The 14825-nt window shown below is 39.7% G+C and overlaps 1 protein-coding gene across 6 annotated transcripts in view; it reads right to left on the reverse strand.

Moving 5' to 3' along the window:
* Positions 1-862: 862 nt before the first annotated feature.
* The window catches only part of IKZF2 (IKAROS family zinc finger 2), a 97052-nt gene continuing 83089 nt past the window's right edge, over positions 863-14825 (reverse strand). For 4 of the 6 annotated variants that reach the window (XM_073553212.1, XM_073553210.1, XM_073553215.1 and 1 more), the window contains 3 exons: positions 9796-9933; positions 8290-8433; positions 863-3956 (listed from right to left, as the gene is read on the reverse strand). In XM_073553212.1, coding sequence (XP_073409313.1) covers positions 3232-3956; positions 8290-8433; positions 9796-9933 — 1007 coding nt within the window. In that variant the 3' untranslated portion in view covers positions 863-3231. The remainder of the gene's footprint in view (positions 3957-8289; positions 8434-9795; positions 9934-14825) is intronic. The other 2 variants (XM_073553214.1, XM_073553213.1) reach the window with 1 other exon arrangement.

Here is a 14825-nt window from a genome sequence, read left to right on the forward strand (position 1 = left end):
TGCTTATATATGGTGATGCAAAGATGCCGCCAAATTACACCACTGGTACTTAATGGCCCCGATCCAAGGAGACCTACTACTCTGCTCCAAGCATAGAAATATATGTGAGCTGGAACCAGACACAGAAGGTTACGAGCCACAAGAAAATGGCATCATCAGCTGGATGTAGTCCCAGACAAAAATATACGAGTTATTTTTCAAAGCCTCCATCTTCACCTGTACTCACTCCAGGAGGAAATATCTAATTTTTGTGAGGTCATTACAACATATCAATTGACGTAGGGTAGGGATCAGGACTATCACAATTTATAGGACAAACAAGTTTGCAGACCCATTATCAGGAAATAAAAGCCTTTTTGAGTTTACGTCTAGGTTTTTGGAACAGCTAGAATGTTAAAAGAGGAGATGACACAGTTAAGGCGATTTATGAAAAGGTCAAAAAATATTTTTAAAAAATAAAATTTATGTCCAAAAATGTATGAACAAAAAAAAAAAAAAAAAAAAAGCTCCAAATGACTGATGCTGGGCCAAGTGCCATGGTTGAGAATAGCATGAAATCTTTGTTGAACATGCCTTAAAGTGAACGGGCATGTGGTACAGTTATGCATGAATGTTAAAATATATTTTACTGTTAAATAAAAATTATACAAATTTTTCAAACTTGGGAGAATAAAATATTAAAGTTGTTTTACAGATGAAAACACTGCTGTTAAAGTGTATAAAAGGGAACGTGAATTCAGTTGTTAAAACTGCACGACACAAAATGTCAAACCACAAGCGAGACGTCCTGAACCCCGCCTTTACAGAAAGGGTTGTCCAAGAATCTTACATTTTCCCCTTAAGGTCTGAAACCTGTTAGAAATAAGAAATGTCAGCAAAGCCATGTACAGTATATACAAAGACCAGATGAGGCCAGTGACAATGCTGGAAGGAACTGATATATTTTTTTACTTTTTAAAACATTTTTTTTATTTGCTGGTTTCAAACAGATTTCTGGCCTCCTTAAATGGGTATTTTCACTTGAGACCTTTATGTCATATCCACATGATATGCCATAAATGTCAGTTGTGGGGTCCCATCTCTATCTTGAAGGGGAAACCCTGGTTCCTCAACTTGTATTCACAGTCACTGGAGTTAAGTCTCTGCATGTGTGGTCTTCTCCATTCATTTCTATGGAAGTTTTGAAAATAGCAAGAGCAGGAGAAAATATGGTGCGAGTAAAAGGGCCGCCACTCTAAATGTAAAGCGTCCTAGATAAACTTCAGAAATTAAGACCTAGATATAATTACTGTTAGACACGAATTAAGCAAAACATGAATGCTTTGTTTGACTGGTGTGTATGAGCCCCAGGAATGCCTAGGGTTTGCATGAACTTTACAGCTTTCTCTTGTTTTGTCTTTAAAGGGGTTGTATATTCCTTGGCCAACCCCTTCTCATTTGCTATATTGCCAAGGCTAAATTATAAACAGCCTATACTCGGGTCTGGTGCTGACGGAACTCTGTCTTCCGTGATGTTGTTATGGCACATGCATCCATCAGCCGCCATTTTACTCTCATTTCCTTTAGCTGTAAATTATATCCGAAGGAAGTCAGAGAGCAGCAGCAGCTCCCACTTCTTCTAGGTGTCAGTTCTATCGGAAAGGAAGTAAGACTAAAGCGGATGCTCAATTGGTACACATGGTTATTTTTACATGTGGGAATATAGTAATTGAGAAAATGCTGTCCAAGACCCACGAATTTCAGTCTTTGAATAAAAATTAAAACGACAGAAATTTGCTAGTGGGGCTGGATTCTCGGACTTTTAACTTGAAAGTCAACCTGATCAATTTATTACCAAGTGTGAACACAAACCACAATGGACTATGGATCGCATCAGTTTTGGTTGAAAGGAATCTTCCATAACTAAGAATTTACAATATGTTCAATAAAGGAAATCCATGTTGAGCTGCTTGGCAACCAGCTTATTCTTACCTTTTATTGAACTTATGTTCTTTTTTCAAAATTGTGGTAATCTTGATCTTAAGGTTATCTTAGTCTAAGACTGACAATATGTTTTATGTTCTCAGAAACTAATGATTTACATGCTTTATGTTTAGTTTTGTAGGTGAAGTGAAAAAATCAGGAGTGTTGTTTATCACAGAAGAAAAGTACCGGTACTTGTGCATATTTGTAGACCTTTAGATCTTCATTTTCATGTATGCATTCAATTTCTATAAACTCTAGAAAGGGAAACAAATAAGATAGGAAATAAGGGTTTGATCACTAGGGGTCCTTTCATCAGGACCCTCAATGATTATGAGAACAGGAATCTAATATCCCCAGTCTGAACAGACAGCAGGTAGCGCATGCACGGTATACTGCTCATAAAGAAAGTAGAGTACCATCACACATCGTACACATGCACTGCCATGGCTCCATTTGAATGAGGAACACAAAAGTTCTGATCTCATGATCAATGGGGGTCCGAATTATTATCACCTATCTTGTATCATGAATGATAAAAACTTACCACCAGTAAGTCATCAAGTGATCATCATCTACAGAACAAGGACTGATTCAATTTTTTAGCTATATATATTATGCATTGCAGGTTAGAAATGTGTACAATGGAGGTCATGTACAAGAAAAAAGAATGTTGACTTTGACAGTAAACTTTTACTTACAACATATCTGCAGACCTTTAAAAGGTCAGTTGAAAATTCTCTGCCATAATCACAAAATTTTAACACACCGAATGTTAAAACTATGGTCCAAGGATAGCTGAAACTAAGTGAAGGCTAACACCAATTTTTGGCTATTGGTACAGAATTATTTTAGAAAGCAATGAAGGCTTTCCACCATTTGAACCACCGATTCCCAATTTAAGTAAATAGTAGCTTTACATAAGCTACATCATATTTATGGATATGTTTTACGAAGTCTGATCTCAACCAGGAGATCAGTTTTGAGGATTCAGTAGTACATGTATTCAAAGTTCACTTACAACAACACACCTCCGCAACGTAAAGTCCCATAGGTTGTACCAAAACATTGGTAGTTGCTCCTTAAATTGTTTCACAAGAAGTGTGGACATTAACATTTTATGAAGAAAGGATATTCTACAAGCTTAAAAATACACCTAACTTAAAATTGCTTTAGAGCAACTAAAGTCTGGAAAGTGGGTGCGTAAGTGCAGTATTCTTCATGTGCAGTTCTACTTCTACTTCATAGAAGCACCTCACCAGTTCTGAGCTATTGAAATGGGTGCTCTCCACGTACTATGTGTGAGGAAAATTCATAGCGGTCCTGACTCCTGTGACCACAAATGTTACATTCAAGAGGGTCCCGATAACCGTGACAGCCCATGTGGATCGTATACATCACATGATCTAGAAAAAGCACACGGCAGTGCTCACATTTGAAGGCTTTGATTTGTTCCCCTTCACTATTATATACTTTATAGACATCTTTGGAAGTGCCCAATCCAGCCTTCGAGGCATCTAGAGCTTTGCCATCTTCCTTGGAATATACTGGACTTTGCTTTCTTTTCGTATTTAAGGCATGATTCCCTTGGTATGACGGTCGATCATCATGGCTGCTTTCAGAATCAGTGGTGTCCAGGCAACTGTTGCTGGGGGATACTTCCCTCTCTTGATGGTGACTCTTTGGTCTGATAAGGGAGATTGGGCCATCCATATGGTTATCAGTGCTGTCTGAGGTTTCCCTGCTGGTAGGCCTCTCCACCCTGCTTGGATGGTAGACTTGTGAGTAAACTGAACTGATAACAGGAGCTACTTCAGACATGGTGCCAGTGGAGTGGTGAATCAGGGGCCGCAGTGCATCTGCACCCAAGTAGGTAATGGCATTGTTAATGGCCTGGTCCATCATCTGCGACTGCATTAATTCCGCTTCTTTCTCGTAAGCCATATTCATGTCAAAGGGCAAATCTGGATAACCAAACCTCATAAGTTTTTCACCTACAAACAAAAACATGCATTAGCAATTAATCATTAAGGATATACATTATTAGGCCAACCTAAAGATTTATAATATAAGTAGTGCAAAACTGTCGAATTTTAACTATCAAGACATACAATGCTTATGTCCAATACTAGGTGAAGTGCTTAGGTCTTGTTGGCTGACTACATACACAGATTTTTTGAGTCTGAGGCATTTTATTATTGAAGCCTGAAACATGTTTGTCAAAATGAACAGTTTTGGGAGATTTATGATATGGACTAATAGAAAAACTGACTTTGTCACCTTTAACAACCAATCACATTGCAACTTTTATTTCTTACAGTGCTGTTAAAAAATAAAAGATGCAGTGTGATTGGCTGGTATTCGTTTACATGGTTTTCATAAATCTGCCCCTAAACTCCAGCACGCAGAGTTCTAGCAGCAAGGGCTGGTCTAAAATGGATGATCTCCAGCATTGTTAAACTTCCAATTACAATGTACACAGTAGCTCTCAGCTTCTCAGCTTTGGCAAAAGTAAAGATAGCCATACACTTAAGAGAAAAGCTGTTGGCTGAACAACCCAACGTCAAACTTAATTCTACAACAAGCAAGATGGAGATTGTAAAAAAAAAAAAAAAAAAAAAAAAAAGAGCACATCTAGATTCTTTTAACAGCTGCCTACCTCCCATTGTAATAATGAATTGGTCATGTTGAAATCCAACATGGCCAATCCACTTGTCTTCTCGTCATCCATCATATATCCCACCATTTAAATGGCTAGTTTCCCTACAGCACTGGTGTGGGGAGAACTGGATTTCAATGGGTGGTCATTATCTAGATATCTAAATCCTCAGAAAAAGCCATGATTGAGTGGTCATATAGCCATGTCAAACAAGGCTGCTTACTGGAATATTTCTAGATTTGCAATTATTTTTAGAAGATCGTAGAAAACGTGAGAAAAAAAAATTGTATTACTTTATATAAGGCAAAAACAAAAAAAACTGCCTTCTTTAACAATATGCTAACAAATTTTCAAGTACCATGTTAATTCTGCACACAGGTACTTTCCCATTATACGCAGTGAAACGTTCTATTTTTCATGTTTTGGACGTCTTTAAAATGGATGTCATTTCCTTTCATAGGAAGCAGTGGTTTACTAACAAAGAATATTCTTACTCTGAAATTTTCAAGGGGAAACAATATCGACACTAAATCTCTGTAGGTAGAGAACAGCCTCATGCACATACATAATGATGGTGGAATAAGGCTGAAAAACACTTTTTTGTTGAAAACAGGAATTTGTAGAGGACTCTTCAGCAGCACAAAACAAGTATTGTTTAATTCTGCTCTGAAATATTGGCCCAAATGGAATGCTTCAATGGAATGGGCGTTTAGAGAGTATAACTGTGTTTGTTATTTTTAAATGAACAAGGAAAGGACTTTATTCTGGCTGTGTGATTATTTACAATTTAAGTATAGGATTAGTAATGGAGAGGTGTCATATACAGACACCTCTCCATTACTATCCCGTGGGCTTGATGTCACCGGACAATACAAAGGTGACATCAACCCCACAAATATGAACCCCTCTAGCCACCACTATGGTGCAAGTGGTAAAAGCTGGGCAAAGCGCCATAAATGGCACATCTAATAGATGCGCCTTTTCTGGGCAACTGCGGGTTGCTATTTTTAGGCTATGTCCATGTTCCCTTACCAGTCTGAGAATTACAGCCCCCAGCTGTCTGTTTTAGCCTGGTTGATTGTCAAAACTAAGGGGAAACCCACGCTGTTTTTTAAAATTATTTTTAAAAATTCAGAATGGGGACCCCTCTATTTTTGATAACCAGCCTTGCTAAAGCTGACAGCTGAGGGCTGCAGCCCACAACTGTTAGTTTTTTGCCTGGCTGGTTATCAAAAATACAGGGGAACCACCACCGGCTTTTTTTATAAATATTTATTTAAAGTGCATGCACAGGCTCATGAATACTCCCATCAGCCACCGCCTGCTCTCGCTGTTATCAGTGGCAGCAGACGTAGGCTGAGGAAGTAGTAGTCCCGTTAGCCAACATCAGTGATCTAACCTTTTTACCTCCAATCACTTGACAGTGTGGGAACTGCGGCTCTCTGACCAGCGGTCATGATGCACATGACAGCGTGGCAAACACTGGATGTTCGGGCCAGCCATTCAAGTGAATGAGGTCCGGGTTTGGGCCCGAGTACCCAAACTTTTTTTTTTTCTTCTTCACTGTTCGGTCAAACTCGCCAGACCCGAACATCCAGGGGTGAGCCCATCTCTATTCACCAACTAAAACTCAGTGGGTCTGCAAAAAATGGAGTTGAACCAGTTTCGTGTCCAAGTATGTTCCAACAGAAAATGGTCCGTTATTCACTGATGCAATCAAAGAGAAGATTTCCATCGTTGAGCTAAAAAGAGCCTAACCTTCAAAAATATTATGAAATTATGAGGAACTTGCATAAATAGCAACTCTCCAACTTGTGATTATAGGACTATCAATCAGGGAAGTTCCCACTGCTTGATATGCCAGACTCATCAGCAAAATACAGGCAGCCATCTACAGCAGTCTGCATTCATGTAAATCCCTGTAGATACAAAAGAACATAATTTCCTAATAAGCTTTACACCAGAAGACTGCAAACACACTAAAGAGAATTTCAACTCAAACATAAAGCTAGCCATATATTAGCAAGTTGAAAATTGGAGCAGCCATATTAGTTTTTGCTTTTGAAGAGGCTTCTCAGAAACTGACCACCAACTTATTTTGTCAGTTCAATTATCAAGTCACTATTTTACTATCAATTGATGAATAGATACACTATGTGGTGAACAGTATTGGGACACCTACACATTACACCTACAGGAGCTTTTAGGAAACCCCAGTCTAAATCCATAGACATTAATATGGAGGTGGTTCTTCCTTTGCAGCTATAACATCTCCCTCTCTTCTGGGATGAAATTCAATAAAATTTTGAAGGTATCTGTTGAACTTCTTGCCCATTCATCCAGAAGAACATTTGTAAGGCAAGACACTGAAGTTAAATCAGTGGGCCTGGCTCACAATCTACATTCTAGTTCAACCCAAAGGTGTTGGATGGGATGGAGGTCAGGGCTCATATCCTGTCACACTATACTGCCTTATCCATGTCTTTACAGATCCTGCTTTGCTAACAGGGCTATAGTCCTGGGGAACAGAAAATGGTTTTCCTCAAACTGTTCCCACAAAGTTTGAAGCATATAATTGTCTAATATGTCTTGTTTTTCAGGGGTTGGCCTAGACCCATTAGGGAAGGGAACTCTAAAGCCTACAGAACACAACTCCAAACTTTACATTTGGCACAATCAGACCGGCAACGTTCTCCTGACATTTGCCAAACCCAGACTCATCCATCATAGTGCCAGAGAAGTTTGATTCATCAATCCAGAGAACACATTTACTCTACTTCAGACTCCGTGATGATGTGCTTTACATCACTCCATCAGACACTTGGCATTGTGCTTGAAGACGCAACGCTTCCATGAAGCTTCATGGGCATGGAAACCCAGGCCATGAAGCTCCCAGAACACAATTTTTGTGATGATGTTAATACCAGAGGAGGTTTGGGGCTCTGTAGTCAGAGTCAGGAGAGCTTTGGCGATTTTTGTGCACCATGTGCCTCAGCGGCCCTTATTATACATGACCTCCTTTGTGGCGGAGTTCCTGAAGTTTCTAAATGCTTTCACTTTTTAATACCATTAACAGTTAATGTGGGAACATACAAGAAAGAGGAAAGTGACCTGTTACAAAGGTGGCATCCTACTTCGGTGCCATACTAAAAATTAGTGAGCTCCTTACAATGAGCCATTCTTTCATAAGATATTTGTAAAGGCAGACGACATGACGAGTGGCTGGACTTTATACATCTGTGACAATAGGACAGAAAGAAAAATCTGAATTCAAATGATGAGGTGCTTCCCAATACTTGTTTTTAGTTTTTTTTTTTTTTGTTTTTTTAACTTGAAATGTCCTAACCAATATGGCTAAACATCCTGTAGCCAATTTTGTAAAGATGGCTGCCAGTATGCAAGCAACAGAAACAAAAATGATGAAACCTTGGATATCACAGCAATATCTAATATTTTTATATCTTAGGTGGGAATTTTCTATTGGATAAAGTAACTACATTATGTCATAAGCAGCAAAAACTTCCCAGTTTTACTGTCACACAGTCAAAAATCTTATAAAAAGAAATATTGTCAACTATAATTACTGGGACATTGCTTAAAATGTTGAAGCTACACAGAATGCCGTCATTTGTACATTATAGACTAAGTAAAAGAAAGCAGATGCTTACCCACAAACTTCTGTGGGGTGGAGCTCTTACGCTTCCCCATGTTGCTGGCAAGTCTCTCTATAACAGCTGGTCTTTCAAAGGGCATCAGAGACATGTTGCTTTCCATCAGGATCTCTGGATTCTTACACTCCTCCATAGGAGATGCTACATAGAACCAAAATGTCACATCAGAATCACTAACCAGCAAGCCACATCCAAGTAAGGCACCACTATAGAACAACAAGGCTACTACCTGGTTAAAAGAGACCTTTCATTGCCATAAGAATAGTGGACAATGCTGTCCAATCTTTCTGGCTACTAGAACTCTGCGTATAGGAGCTGATGGAGTGTATGTGTCATGCCCATTAGCACCATTTAAAAATGGCAGACAAAAACTTTGCAAAACTTTGATCATCCAAATTAAGCCATGCAAAAGTAAAATAAGCAGCTACACCTTTCTACTGCAAGTATTTCATATGAAAATTACTAAACACGAACATGATTTTCTCTGCAAGCCAATCAGTATATATTACCGCATCCGATGCAACTTGGAATGAAAAAAAACTTATGATGGCTTTTATCTTATCAGCAACTTTCTTCTAACAGTTGCAGATATGTTACAAAAACAATTACAAACTATAGAAATTTGTGTATTCTACTTAAAAGGCTATTTCTGCTCTTGTGCTGCTTATGTCACTTGTGACATTAAAGGGAATATGTCACCTATTTTTTCCTATGAGATGCGGCCACCGCCATCAGGGTCTTATCTACAGCATTCTATAATGCTGTAGATAAGCCCCCGATGTAACCTGAAAGAAAAGAAAAACCAGTTGTATTACACTCACCCAGGGGTGGTCCGGGTCTGGAGGGTGTCTCGGTCCGGTGCCTCCCATCTTCTAGCTATGAAGTCCTCTTCTTTGCTTCCCGTCCCGGCTCCGGAGCAGGCGCACTGCTCTGCCCTGTTGAGGGCAGAGCAGAGTACTGCAGTGCGCAGGGAAAGGTCAGAGAGGTCCGGCGCCTGCGCACTGCATTATTCTGCTCTTCCCTCAACAGGGCAGAGTAGTGTGCCTGTTCCGGAGCCGGGACGGGAAGCAAAGAAGAGGATGTCACTGCATAAAGATGGGAGGTGCCGGACCGGACCGAGACACCCTCCGGACCCGGATCGCCCTTGGGTGAGTGTAATACAACTGTTTTTTCTTCTCTTTCAGTTTACATTTGGGGCTTATCTACAGCATTACAGAATTCTGTAGATAAGCTCCTGATGGCGGTGGCCACATCTTATATGCAAAAAAAAAAAAAAATAGGTGACAGATTCCCTTTAAGTTCCGTAATTAAAAGGGAGTGAGCTGCAGTACCAGATATAGCCTATGGATAAGACTGTCGCTATTTCTGGAAAAACGTGCAAAGTTTTTCCTATTTCAGAACAGTGCCTTCAAGCTTAATGGTGTGTCCTATAACGTGAAGTTATCGTTATAGGAGCACAGAGATTGGCCACAAATAAGCAGATATTGATGTTAGTCTACTTACCACCATGAGACCCTGGTCCATGACCTCTCTCCATTCCCACATTTTGCAGGTAATTGTGACAGCGTTCTTTATGTTCTTCCAAGGAGCTGCGCTGCTTGTAGCTTCGGCCGCAGTAGTTGCATTTGTGAGGTTTGCCTACTGCATAGTGATGAAAAATCAGGTTAATAAATTTATGATTTAAGCGAAAGCAGTTTGGTATTTTTCAGAAAACACTAACAATCGAGTATATTTCACCTCTCCTTTTATGATTATTTTGTGTACCTTCAGATAATGTTTATAACTTTAAAATACATAAATTATGCCATTTATATTAGAGATTACCAAATCTAAAATCAACGTGAATTTAATTTCTGTTGAAGTTTGAAATTCGCAGATTCCAGCGACAAACAATTTTCGATTAGATTTGCTTTGTAGAAGACTGCATCAGACACAGGAGGCTGACATGACCCGAGGCTTTCACAATGCCTTGCAGCTTCCACATCACATTACATGGTATTTGCCCAGTAAATCATGAGAGAATATCAAATTCCGTATAAAAGCTAAGGCAAGGAATGCAGCAGCCATTTTAGGGTGATTCAGGATAGTTAAAGGACATCTGAGTTCACTACTCAGCAATATATATGAAGAGTAAGCCCTAAAACATTGGACAGATACTCCAGACAGTAGTATGTGGAATGGCAGCAGTGAAGATGAGAAAATTTGTCTGTGAGTAATACAGAGATGAGAGAGATAGAGACAGAGAGAGCGATAGATAGAAAGAGAAAGAGAGACAGATATAAAAAAAAAAAAAAAAAAGCAAGCCAGACAGAGCGCGCAAGAGAGACAGAGCGCGCAAGAGAGACAGAGACACAGAGATGTTGGTTTATCAGTAGGCTTCAAAGAACAGTTTTCCTGATCACAAGTGGCTAAGAATTTTTGGACAGTTTTTAATAACAAAAAAAGCATGAAAAGTCTGTGAGTGAACCAGGTTTTTAAATGGATTGTTAGTTGCTACTGGGTTACTATCAGTTTCTATGGAAGGGTGACTGACACTTCTAAGACTGGGTTTGTGACAAAGAGCTTGAAAGAGGTAGGATACAGTGCTAGGATATCACAGAATGTTACACATCTTTCTACAGCAAATGGGGGCTTTGCAATTTTGCAATTCATTAGCAAATTGATTAATTGATAATCACATTTTTGGCAAAGTTTGTGGGATCTGACAAATTCAAATTTCAAAAGCTTCACCATCTTTAATATAATCTGTGTATGTACACATGTATACATACACATAGACACACCTCTATACATATACACACACACCTCTATGCATAGACAGATGCAGCAGTGAAGTGGTGTGGTGTAGCGAGAATCAGTATATGAATAAGAATTTTTTTTTCATTAGTCTGTTATGTACTTTTTGACGGCTCAGTCTTTACTTCATGATTCAGATTGTTATTGTGCATGGTGACATGTTTAAATACACATTGTTCTCTCGGGAGCCCTGTGATTTGGGTTTATTTTTGTAAAATACCATTAAGAAACTGCGCTGCTGTGGTAGAATTCAAGATATCTTTATTGCCAACGCGTTTCCTGAGCCAGTCCCAGCTTACTTCATCAGGGCAGATGAAGTGAGCTGGACTGGCTCAGGAAACGCATTGGCAATAAAGATATCTTGAATTCTACCACAGCAGCGCAGTCTCTTACTGCACTACCAGCCTTCTCTTTGTACCAAGTCCTTGGACCTCGTGCAGACTGCTGCAGCTGTTTTATGCGATTATAGGTGTGGAGACTCTCACAACCCTATCAGGTGAGCCTAACACTTGCTGTGTACTCATCTACTTTCCATACAGACCTACGCATTGGAAGCGCCCTGTCTCCCCCTTTTCTTTTGTAAAATACCATTGAAAGAGGGTTTCCATGCTTTAAAAAAGTAACTATGGCAATCACTGGCTTCAGGAACTCCATGTCATCCCATTACCTAATCACATACAGAAATGTAAAGATGATGGGAGTCTACAAGATATATGAGCAGGATTAGTCGGGGGGGGGGGGGGGGGGGGGAAATTTAGAAAGCAAGTACATTTCTATTTGTCATTTTAACCAATATCCAGCTTATTGGGAAATATACATTTCAGCCTGTAAAACCCTGTAAGACGTACCATTATATGCAGGTTCATGAGCGGGGGAAATAGTAAAAGGGGTATTCCCATTTTGTAAATGTATGGCAAAGCCACAAAATATGCCATAAGGGTATGGTAGATGCAAGTACCATACATGAAACCTACATCAATCTTGAGAACGTGGCCTCGTCATATGCAGCTGGCAGGGTAGAGGTACAAATGAAAGGGAATGCTGACTTCCCTCCACTGACCGTGGCATACAAGGCAGATGGAGATCCAAAGTTATGGTATATTAGATTTACACCTAACACCATGGATGTTTTTGCTAATACAGCAAAAGACATATGGAAGAGTAAAAATCGCAACTGCAGATTACGGTATGTATTTCATATCTTTCAGCTTATTCCTTTCAGGCTAAATTCTTTAGTTAAAACCAGTCCGTCACCTACTGCAGAATTGTTAAAAACAATGGTAACTAACCGATGAGAAAGAAGCTAATAAATACACACAAAAAAAAAAAAACAAAGCAAAAAAAAAAAAAAAAAAAAAAAAAAAAAAAAAAGATTTACACACTGCAGATCAGCAGAATTTTGGGGTTAACCAATAAAGGGGGTTCGGAATTTTTATTTATTTATTTTTTTAAATTGCCATTTGAAAAAGTAGGCGCAGAGCCGCATAATTTTTTGGGTCTCACGTATGTGCCATTATTTATTATTGCAACTACACTTTAGTGGTCAACACCAAGGACGAGGATTGAGGCCATACCAGTCTTCAACAACTTCAACTTCCAGCTACCTGATAAGATGTCTAAATACACTTCAGTCCTAACAGGGCTCTTCATAGTGAGCATCGCATATACACAGGTGGTATTTATATCAGTGCTTGGGTTAACTGATCCTCAAACACAGCATTTACCAAAAACTTCAGTCCTCACAGCCCCAACAGATTGCACTGGTGATTAAATAATCATCAAGGCATCAGATATTTCCACAAGTTCTCTCACCTGTGGAATACTAAGGAAATTCTGAAAACCCGATCTGTTGGGGGTCCGTGATGGCTGGCGTTTGGGAAACGCTGGTCTAGGGTGTCAAGTTTTGGGGGTGCACTGGGTCCTTTACTGTGTTCTTACAGATCCAAGTCAGAAAACAAATTACAAGAAAACCAGACTGAAGCCTGTAGTCACATTTCAGGGTGTGGAGTCCCCAGCTCACTCCAGGAATGCTGCTGGACAAACACTCCCTCTCAGACAGGATTTTTTTTCCTCTCCGTTGGGTTTTAATCCCTCAGGGATGTTGCTGAAGTACAGATTTTTTTCTCTGGGTGAAAGGACTGTGAAATATGACATTAGTATGAAACGTGCACATTTTATAAGGTTTCCCTCCTAAAAGGCTTATTTATGGTTAAAATGGAAAAAATGTTGCTTGGCATCATCAAGGTATAGAGGATCATACAACATAAGCTTCTCATTCGAGCAGGACAACCTGTATTCAGAGAAATCTACAGACTGTAAGAGAAGCCTGGGATACAACGTTGTAACCATTGTCCAGCAAAAAAGTGTATTACGTGTCAAGGTTAGTGTGTGTCCGTATATAAGGGTTTAACTTAATTTTTATTTAAATCTCAGCAAAACATGGTTAAGTGGATACGGCGTCAAAGTGTATGTTCCTCTGATCGGCCTTCTCCCAAAGCCAATGGCAGGATCTGGAGTCTGAAAGTAGCAATAATAAAAGAAGAAATGATCCAGCTGAGTGCTCTGGTGATTTATTGAGTGCTGTTCAGACAACAGAACGTTGTTAACGCGTTTCTGGCTAGATGCCCTTAATCATAAAAAAAGTAGCACCTAGAATATAAGGCTGGGGCAATACATTCTAGAGATCAGATCATCTTATGTGTCTCATAATCAGAAGGCAGACAGAAAACCATCATCTAGGACCCCAAATAAGTCCATAAGGGGTGCTGTAAGCAAACCTCTCCAGGGTCATATGAGAGCTTCATAAGCCATATACAGTAGGAAAAATATTTGATACACTGCTGAATTTGCACATTTTCCCACTTACAAAGAATGGAGAGGTCTAATTTTTAACGTAGTTACACTTCACCTGTGAGAGACAGGATCTAAAAAAAAAAAAAAAAAAATCTAGAAGATCACATTGTATGATTGTTATATAATCAATTTGCATTTTATTGCATGAAATAAGTATTTAATACAATAGAAAAACAAATTAATATTTGGTACAGAAACCTTTGTTTGAAATTACAGGGGTCAGATGTTTCCTGTAGTTCTTCACCAAGCTTGCACACACCACAGCAGGGTTTTGGCTCATTCCTCCATACAGATCTTCTCCAGATGTTTCAGGTTTTGGGGCTGTCGTTGGGTGACATTAAGTTTCAGCTCCCTCCAAAGATTTTCTTTTGAGTTCAGGTCTGGAGACTGGCTAGGCCACTCCAGGACCTTGAAATGCTTCTTACAGAGCCACTCCTTAGTTGCCCTGGCTGTGTGTTTTAGGTCATTGTCATGCTGGAAGACCCAGCCATGACCCATTTTTAATGCTCTTACTGAGGGAAGGAGGATGTTGACCAAAATACGGTGCAGTATTTTTTGATGAAAATCACCCCCAAAATATGATGTTTCCCCTACCATGCTTCATGGTTGGGGTGGAGTTCTTGGGATTGTACTCATCCTTCTTCTTCCTCCAAATACGGCGAGTGGAGTGGATACCAAAAACTTCTCTTTTGGTTTCATCTGACCACATGACTTCTCCCATGCCTCCTCTGGATCATTCGGCTGGTCATTGGCAAACTTCAAACGGGCCTGGACATGTGGTGTGAGCAGAGGGACCTTGTGTGCCCTTTAGGATTTTCATCCATAACTGTGGTCCCCAGCTTTCTTCAGGTCATTGACCAGGTCCTCCCATGTAGTTATGGGCT

The sequence above is a fragment of the Dendrobates tinctorius genome, unplaced genomic scaffold (genome assembly GCF_039654945.1).
Source record: "Dendrobates tinctorius isolate UK_male_01 unplaced genomic scaffold, ASM3965494v1 ptg000199l, whole genome shotgun sequence".
NCBI lineage: Eukaryota > Metazoa > Chordata > Amphibia > Anura > Dendrobatidae > Dendrobates > Dendrobates tinctorius.